The sequence below is a fragment of the Gymnoscopelus braueri genome (genome assembly GCF_963280865.1).
Source record: "Gymnoscopelus braueri genome assembly, chromosome: 2".
Lineage (NCBI taxonomy): Eukaryota > Metazoa > Chordata > Actinopteri > Myctophiformes > Myctophidae > Gymnoscopelus > Gymnoscopelus braueri.
The window spans coordinates 60,673,853-60,683,852 of NC_137604.1; the positions used below are offsets into that span (position 1 = coordinate 60,673,853).

Here is a 10,000-nt window from a genome sequence, read left to right on the forward strand (position 1 = left end):
AAAGTGAAAATACTCATTATGCAGAATGTCCCATTTCATACGTTTTATTTTTCAAAAGCTTTCCAAATCTGTCAAAATGTTAGAAAAATAGTAGATCCACAAGCTCACAATGCGTGGTTGATTGTAATAATAATCTAAACCTATACAAAATACAAACGTTTTCAAATAATCATAGTGGAGTAAAAACAAGTACAATATTAAGTATTGAAAAATGGAAATTATGTTTTTGCATAGTTTTGTATATTTGTCATTAAATGTTTAGATTAATTGAGTACAAAGGGCCCCAATGGAAACAAGCCATAGTACTTTCTTGCGTTTGAAATCCTCTTAATAGACCTTGTAATGAACCGCTACTTCCCTGTGCTCGTCTTTGCAAACTGTTAACCCATTGAGACCGGGAACACATCTGTGTGTCATTTTAAGATTTCTTTGGACTATTCTAAATAGCAGATATACAAGCTCATAACGCGGCACCGAGTGCCACGCTATGAGCTTGTATATCTGCTTTTTTTTTTTTTATCATGAACATTTTTGCAAATCTTTGAATATATATATATTTTTTTAAGGCGGACATTTCTAACTCAAATCTTTGCTTCTGGGGGATTCTACAAATGTCTTCTAAATCTTCTAACTTTGAAAAAAATAACATGTTGCTATAATCAGTGGTTCCTAAACATTTTCATGTCAAGGACCACCCGAAATGATTATGTATTTGACCGCGGACCCCCATCTCAAAATATTTAGTTCCAGGGACCCCCCAGAAGCAAAGATTTGAGTAACAAATGTTTGCTTTAAAAAATATTATATATATATTCAAAGATTAGCACAAACTTTCAAGTTTCTTCAAAAAATAGCTATTTTTGTATAGCCAAAGAAATCTAAAAATGACTTTTGACTTATTTTCCGGTCTAAATGGGTTAATAAAGTATTCAATCAATCAATCAATTAATCAATCAAATACTCAAGTAAAAAAAGTACATCAAAGCTGTACTTAAGTAGTATTTGAGTAAATGTACTAGCGCTAGTCCCTCCCTACCCGTACACAGAGCCCCTCCCTTGGCCCATGCAGCGCTCTTGGATTTCACATCTTTGACTGACTCTCAAAGTGTTTGCAAATGTGTTCACGAGACAACGGTTCCAAGACCCACCAGGAGTCTACAAAACGGCACGGTCGGGGCAGAAACCTCATATCTCCGTACTTCAACTTTTAACCCATTATTTTAACCCAGAAAAGCAATGATTTGAGTTACAAATGTTTGCTTTAAAAATATATATATTCAAAGATTTGCACACATTTAAAAAAATAAAAAATAAATAGCAGATGTGAGATCTGTGAGATCTGCTATTTTTTAATAGCCAAAGAAATTCAAAATGACACAGATCTATTCCCGGTCTTAAAGGGTTAAAACTACTTTAAAACCCCAGCATCCGTATTCTGGGAAAACCTTCGCAGACAAATAGCAGATCGACAAGCTCACAACGCGTTGCAACGCAACACGTTACGAGCTTGACGATCGAATATTTTCAGCGAAGATATTCTATGTAGAGCTAAAACAGAAAATGTTTTTTTTCCACAAATTGAAGCCCTATACTTCGACCTATGGCAGTATTGCACAAAAGAAGTGATAACAGCCGTTCTCTACGAGCGTTTCCGCTAATTTTGAAACGTTTCAAAGTGAAAGTGTTTACCGTAAGTAAAAGTGTGTTTTTGGTTTTCATGAGTACTGAACCAATGAAAAGCATTTAACAATAGCTTGACGCTATAAATTACTACCATCGGATCAATTGAAACATTTTTATTTATTTTTTTCCCACATTTCCCGAAAAGGAACCGTTTCCCAGTGAGTCGGGGACCGTTTTTTTGGTTCACGGGACCATATATTATTTATGCAGGTACATATATTATTTTTTCAGGAACAAAACACTTTTTAGATGGGGGTCCAAATAAATTTATCTCGAGCTAAAAAGCTTTGTACATACGAGTTTTCCACCGTACAAGTTGAGTGAAGAACTGGCGGGGCTCCATCACGCCGGGCTCAGCCTGCTCTCAATGTGTTGTGTTGAGAAAGACCAGCCCCGCATCCAGATCCATGTCAGGGAGGCTGGTACGTAATTGCGGAGAAACGCCTGCATCAACTTATGGCTGCCAGAGGAGGAAACAGTAGCTTATTGCATAGAGAGAGAAGGAGAGAGGAGGCCTTGACTTGATTTATTATATTTAACGGGGGAATCGATTAGTTTTTTTTTTGGGAGGGGTGAGGTGGGGTTTGGAAATCAAAGATTCCAGGGTGTAATTCTCTTGGAGGTGTATTGACTGTATTGCACCTACTTTTTGAACGCGTAAGCGCAATTTTGTATATTTTTTGTATAAATAAGATTTTTTTGTCCGCCCGCCCAGAGACAAGTTGGGAAATACATTATTGCAGAAATGTGTCAAAAGAGTACCTTTTTTCCACATTCCTCCCCTTACGCTGGCGTTCGAGGCAGTAGTGGTGGAAAAAGTACTACATTTTTTTACTTAAGTAAAAGTATCAATACTGCAATGTAGAAGTACAAGTAAAAGTACAAGAGTAAAAGTACACAAGTATTGGTATCAAAATGTACTTAAAGTACCAAAAGTAGAAAGTACTCATTATGCAGGAAGAAAGAAAATGTGTAAACATCTTTTGAAAATAGCAGATCTGCAAGCTCACAAAGTGTCGCATACCACTGGTGGTAACACCTGTGAAGTGTCTTTCCAATATGCATAGAGCCTATTGTATGAAGAGCCTATTGTATTGTTTAACGACTTGTAGCTTTGTCGCTGCAGCTGAAGCCAGCTACAAACGTCATAGGTGTCGATTTGTATGTCAAGTCGCTGGATTTCATTGAAAATGAATAAAAAGGCAATGTGTCCTTGAAGTGAATAGCCTATGCCATATCTATGTATTGGCCCACCGTTTTCAAGAAGATGGATTTCTTTTGTACGATGCAATTGTATTCATCAAACCCTCTTTCAAGGACCATACTGTACCAATGACTACAGACCACGTATAGACCTTACTGTGCTGCCAACCATTTTTCCAAAGTTGGGTCCAACATTTTTCTTACTCACTATACTTTCCCACAGTGGTGTAAAGTAACTAGGTACATTTGCTCAAGTACTGTACTTAAGTGCAAAGTACAGTAAAAGTACTGTACTTTTACTTTACTGGAGTATTTCCAATTGTCTTTACTTTTACTTCTACTCCACTATATCTCGGAGGCAAATATTGTACTTTTACTCCACTACAATTATTTGAAAACTTTAGTTACCTGTTACTTTGCAGATAAATTATTACATTATATAACATACATTAATCACTTTAGCCCTATTTTATACCTAGGCTGTTTGAAAATAGCAGATCTACAAGCTCACAACGTGTCGCGATGCGACACGTTGTGAGCTTCTAGATCTGCTATTTTCAAACATTTTAGTACTTTTACTTTTGGTACTTTAAGTATATTTGGATACCAATACTTGTGTACTTTTACTCAAGTACATTTTGAATTCTGGACTGTTACTTGTAACAGAGTACTTCTACATTGTAGTATTGATATTTTTACTTAAGTAAAACATTTGAGTACTTTTTCCACTATACTTTCCCAACCTCACTAACTTTTGTTTTATTGTATCCAAACTTTAAGGTAAACATCTGTGAGTCATTGACCTTTGAAATGTGGTTTATAAAATCCATCTTGTTTTTTTAAACCGGGGACTTTCTTTTCCCCGGCTACACTTTTCAACCGCATTATTAGCCATGTTCTCAAATCAACATCATTCCATCGTTTCACAGCCCAGCGAGAAGATTGGAAAGTCGGTACTAACAAAAACACGTAAGATCTCTCTGAGCAATAAATCGGTATGTGTTCTTGTTATGTGGTGGAGCGCTCTGGCTGTGTGCTGTGTGCCATCGCACATAAATCACGACCGAAAAGTGTCACCGACCGGGGACAAGGCGAGTATATCATGTCAACAACCATCACAGATCAGAGAGTGACAAACATTTGATGCCTTCAGTTCAAATAACAGGAACAGACCATGGATGGGTCTCTCTACAATCTACAACACATGGGGACTCTGCAACGGTTTTACATTCTATAACCCACACACTGATAAACAAGACGAGAAACGGACGGAAAAGAGAAAAAGATGTCGGGGTGAGAGAGGAAGGAAAAAATAAAGAAAGGGAAGGAAGGAAGAAAGAAAGAGAGATGGATGGACGGACAGACGGACGGACGGATGCAGTGGTGGAAAAAGTACTCAAATGTTTTACTTAAGTAAAAGTATCAATACTGCAATATAGAAATACTCTGTTACAAGTAAAATGCCGGAATTCAAAATGTACTTGAGTAAAAGTGCAAAAGTATTGGCATCAAAATGTACTTCAAGTACCAAAAGTAAAAGTACTCATCATGCAGAATGTCCCATTTCAAGTTTTCAAATGTATACAAATCTTTTGAAAATGGCAGATCCACAAGCTCACAATGCGTCTTGAGCTTGTAGATCTGTTATTTTCAAATGGCCGAAAGTTATAGGGCTGAAGTGTTCAATGCATGTTTTGTATTAATAATCATAATCCAAAAAGTAACTAACTGAAGTTTTCAAATAATTGTAGTGGAGTAAAAGTAAAAAAAATGCCTCTGAGATGTAGTGGAGTACAAGTAAAATTACTGGAAATTGGAAATACTCAAGTAAAGTACAAATACCTCAACATTTTACTTAAGTACAGTACTTGAGTAAATGTACTTATAGTTACCTCCCACAACTGCGGACAGACAGACAGATAGATAGATAGCTTGTAGAATTTGAAATGCTGCAATAACAAAAAAAGTGGTGCATTTCGCGACCATAATTTATGCTCATGGTTATCCTGCCCATCGGAATGTTGATACAGCAAAATGAGTTAATTCAGACAAACAATTATGACATCAATGCGTCTCTCTCATGTGTAATCCAAACGGGGAAAACCATGGTTAACTGAAGTGTACTCCAGCAAAGACTCTGATGCCATTACACAGGCTGCATGTGTTTACGTTTGGTGAAAGGTCGTTTCCCCCTCTCTCCGCTAAACGCACCCACAAGGAAGCCACTGCATTTACAATGCTGCTCAGCATGGCCGCCTGCATGCTCAAAGCAATGCGAGGGGAAATAAGTTACCTTAAAGGTGAAGTTCACCCAAAAAATTACTTATTTTCTATCAATTACACACCCCATGAATCCTTGAATTCATGGAGAGGTTTTAGTTTTTGTTGCATTCCTAAGCCAATAATTGATGATCGGTGGAGACTCAATAGAGACTCTATAGAAGTCTGCTACCGGAGACTACGCCAGTCATCAAATTATTGGCTACTCCTTTAAGCACTTCAGGAAGTTGAAGGAGAGCTGCTGCAGCGACAACAACCGTGGATTTTAATTTCCAAACAATTATGTTTTCGCAGGATAAAAGTGTTGCAATTTTAGACAGATGCCAGGTTCATTCGTTGACCCGGCCCATAGTTTGTATAGGTTCAATATACCGAGAAGACAATCCTTTGACTTTGTTTAAATGTATGAAATTATTTTGAAAAACGTTCTCTCTTTCTGAAAAGTGAGCTTGTAGATCTGCTATTTTTTTTTTGTAAATCGTGAAAATGTGTGCAAATCTTTAAAAAAAAAAAAATTAAATGGCGAACATTTTTAACACAAATTCTGGGAGTCCCTGCCACAATACATTTTCAGGTGGGGGTCCGCGGCCACATACATATCTAAATTGTAGATTGTTGTAACCAACTAGTATTTAGTCAATTCAATTAGTATAGGGGCTGTACCGTTTTAATAAACTAGTGGAGTAGCCGCCCGCGCCACACATCACCTAAAAGACAAGACAGAAGAGACACAACTCCCTGAGAGCATGAAAGTGACAGAGATGGAAGAGAGGGCCGGGGTCCCGGCGGGGAGCTCTGAGGTCTCATGAAGCCAAGCCTCCCTCTGCCAGCGGACTGGAAGTCATTAAACCCTTCAAACCTCACTGTTTCCAGCGGCTGCCAGAACGCCGTGAACGATCACAACCATGATCAGAAACAGACGCCGCTGAAACACTAAGCTATAGTTCACGAGAGAGGAGGGGGGGGAGAGAGAGAGAGAGAGAGAGAGGGAGGAGGGGAGAGATGTATAGTTCAAGCCGTTGCTGACGGGCGTAAAGCTCGTATATGTCCAAAACTGTTACTTTTCGTGAAATAGGGGAACAAATGACTTAAGTTCCGATGCATCCGATGTAGTTATTGTTTAGTCACAGACTATAGAGCACCGAAGTCTGACGTAATTTAAGCATCCTACCTGGGTCACGTTTTTTCCCCCCCATTCTGAATTCCCATAGACGTGTTTAATATCACGTCAAATAAGAACTGTGTTCCAAAAATAAACAAATGATACCGGCGTTTTGACTCATATGGATATGAACCATCAACTGACGATGAGAAAACGCTAATGTTACTAGTTTGTTTATTTTTTTAATTTTTTAAAAAAAATTATCCCACGATTTTGTAACCCTATTTTTTACACCCAGTGCCAATTGTCTATGTAATCCTGGGCACTACCTTCCCTCTGCCAACCTAGGGAGGCCAGGGCCGAGCTCATGCCTCCTTCAATGCATGAGAGCCAACTGACCTTCTTGACCACAATTCTTATATGAGACTATTCTAAGATGACCCAATGTTATTCTCCATAGAGAAATTACTTCCACGACCCAGGGGATGAACGAGTGCCATCAGGACTTCTGTACTAATAGTTTTTAACGCCACAGACGCACTTAACCACTTTTATTAATTTTCTAAATGTTTAAAAAATTGCGTAAGCCTAATCTACAAGCTCACAACGCGTTGCACCGTGACTTTTGCGTGACTCTCGCGTAAAACGCGGTAGGGCTTTAATTTAATAATTGAAATATGGAGATACGAGGTTTCTGCCTGACAGCAACGATATACTGTAGAAGAGGGGGGGGAGAGAGAGAGAGAGAGAGAGAGAGAGAGAGAGAGAGAGAGAGAGAGAGAGAGAGAGACGGGTGCGGGAAAGGTTTCAGAGAACACAAAATCTATTCCACAAGTTGGGAAAGGGATAAATTGGATTCCGCTAAATGATTGTGTCTGGCTGTCGATCCATCGATCACTGAGAAAACCACACATGAGTTGCAGTCTGGCTACACATCTGTGCGAGAGCCAACCTGCTGTCCAACTCTCTGCCTGTCTGTCTGTCTGTCTGACTTTCCTGTCTGTCTGTCTGTCAGTCCCGGTCTGTCTGTCTCGTATCGCATGCCTGTCTTTCTGCCTGTGTGCCTCGCATGTCTGTCAGACTGTCGGATGTGACTATGAAATCGTGTTGTACACGTTTCATATCAGATGTTTAATAAACTGGACTAAACTGTCCAGATTAGACCATAAATATGAACTCAAATATAGTTTGGATTTGCCTTTATTAGCCAGAACATTGAGGCATGTACATACCGGCAGGTAATTTTTTTGCTGTTGAGACTTGATCAAATCAATCTGATTGTAATCTGGATATGCTAAGAAAAATGGATTTGGGCTGCCGATCTGAACATCCCTAGAGGGGTGCACAGTTGAGCGTTCTTTTTTTTTTTTTCTTCCTTCCTTTATCCTACGATTTTGTGACCCATTTTTCACCCAGTGCCAATTGCCTAGGCTTGTAATCCTGGGCGCTACTCTCCCTCTGCCAGCCTGGGGAGAGCCCACGAACTGAGCTCACGCCTCCTTCAATGCATGAGGAGTGAGCAGGCCGCTTCTTATCACCTGACAGGGGGGAGTTTCCCCACGTAGCGTGTGGAAGGAACACGTTATTCCAACCAGTTCCTTTCTCCTCCATCAGGCGCCCCGGCTGACCAGGGGGAGGAGAGAACACGCCCCCAGCGCCCACAGTGTCCCAGGCAGGAATCAAACCCAGGACCTTCTACAACACTGATGATACGTCCCAGGTGCATCCACGTGATGTTTTTTTTAAGAATAGCTCTATGCTATCAGTGTTGCTAATAAAGGTAGTTTACCATGTACCAGGTGGCTATAAGTTAGCATTGATGCTAATAAAGGTAGTTTACCATGTATAACAGGTAAGTACAATGTAGCTCTATGTTAGTAGTGACGCTACTAATGGTAGTTTACCACGTTTAACTAACAGGTAAGTACAATGTAGCTCTATGTTAGCAGTAATGCTAATAAAGGTAGTTTACCATGTGTAACAGGTGGCTATAAGTTAGCATTGATGCTAATAAAGGTAGTTTACCATGTGTAACAGGTAAGTACAATCTGGCTGCGTATTCCTCTTCCTCCTCGTCCTCCTCCTCTTCCTCTGAGCCTGGCTCAGCGGCGGCGTTGCTTAGCAACGGGTTGTCATGGGGATGGGGCGACGGGGGCTGTGATTGGTCAAAGACGGGTGACGGACAGGAAGGGGAGGGCATGGGAGAGCCTGAACCAAAAAAAACAGAACAAAAGGGGGAATGGGGGGATGAAATAATGAATGAATAAACTGAAAGAAATGAAATGAAATAGACAGCAACAATAACAACGCTGGTTAAAACAAATCTTCAAACAATACGGTGGAGGAATGGAGAGTGGAGGAGTTTGAGAATGACCCGGCAGTTTGCATGCAACCTATGCAAACTTTTCATTTAATTCAATTCAATCATTCAATGAAAATTTTCTAAAATAGCAAATATAGAATGTGTGAATGTTTTGGGGGGAGGGGGAGATTTTTTAAGGACAAAATTGGAAACTTGAAAATTTTAACATTTAAAAAATGCTGCTGATGTTTTAGGGCTTAAACCTTAAAGGGACAGTTAAACCAAACATTTTTTTTTTCTATCGATTAGTCATGGAGACTTGAATTCATGGATATTTTTTCTAAGCCAATAATTTGATGACCAGTGGACCGGTAGGCAGCGGTTCCGGTAGGAGACACAAAGGAGACTCTTTATATCTCCTGCCGGAACCGCTGCCGGTCATCAAATTATTGGTTTAGGAATGCGACAAAAACTAAAAAAATATCCATGAATTCAAGTCTCCATGGTGTGACTAATTGATAGAAAAAAAGTCATTTTGGGGGTGAACTGTCCCTTTAAGTTCTTCATTCATCCTACAGTCTGCAAGACTGCGACACAGGTCCTCCTGCCAGGGTGGATACATGTTGACAAGAAAACACAAACAAATCCCACAGCTTAAAGAAGACATGTCAGGCTTTTGAGGATTTTAATGTCTGTTAATTTTGGACTCGACCACGACATAAAGCAGCGACCATCGTATGAAAGACGAGCTGTACATCATCACATGATTTCACTTAACCCCAGCGATGAGAGAGAGAGAGAGAGAGAAAGAAAGAAAGAAAGAAAGAAAGAAAGAAAGAAAGAAAGAAAGAAAGAAAGAAAGAAAGAAAGAAAGAAAGAAAGAAAGCAAGAATTAATGAATGTGGAAATGGGGAAAATAATGTAATTCCATTCATGTTCATCACGTTTGCCTGTCTAAATGTGTAGAAATTAACTGATAGCAAGGCAAGCCATGTTTAGTGGTTACGATTAAATGAAAGGCAACTGAACTCATTATTACTTATTGCTGAATATATCTATGTGCTGTACACTTCATACTGTACTGATGGAAGCCCATCTGAATTCTGCCTCACAGCAAAACAAGAGAGACAGTAACACAAAACGTGTACTTCACAAGTAAAAACGTGTACTTCACAAGTAAAAAAGTGTACTTCACAAAAGGTTTTACAAAGTAGTATACGGTACAAAAGATGAGGATGGCTAAAAAGTCCGAAAATGTTGCAAAGAACCTGTGTTCCAATGGATCCAATGGAGTTATTTAGTCACAACCAAATCCATTGGTTCAATATAAAACAAACCCACACATCACACACTAAAACCAATTTCACTTCCAACATTTTCGCTACTTGTGTGCAACACTGTTGTACAACGAAATAGGGCATTAATTTACC

At 39.4% G+C, this 10,000-nt stretch overlaps 1 protein-coding gene across 1 annotated transcript in view; it reads right to left on the reverse strand.

The window, feature by feature from the left end:
* tenm3 (teneurin transmembrane protein 3) overlaps window positions 1-10,000 on the reverse strand; it is a 458,716-nt gene that overhangs the window by 112,718 nt on the left and 335,998 nt on the right. Inside the window, exon 8 of the mRNA XM_080444084.1 lies at window positions 8,294-8,476. Within this exon, the coding sequence (XP_080300210.1) occupies window positions 8,294-8,476 (183 nt within the window). The remainder of the gene's footprint in view (window positions 1-8,293; window positions 8,477-10,000) is intronic.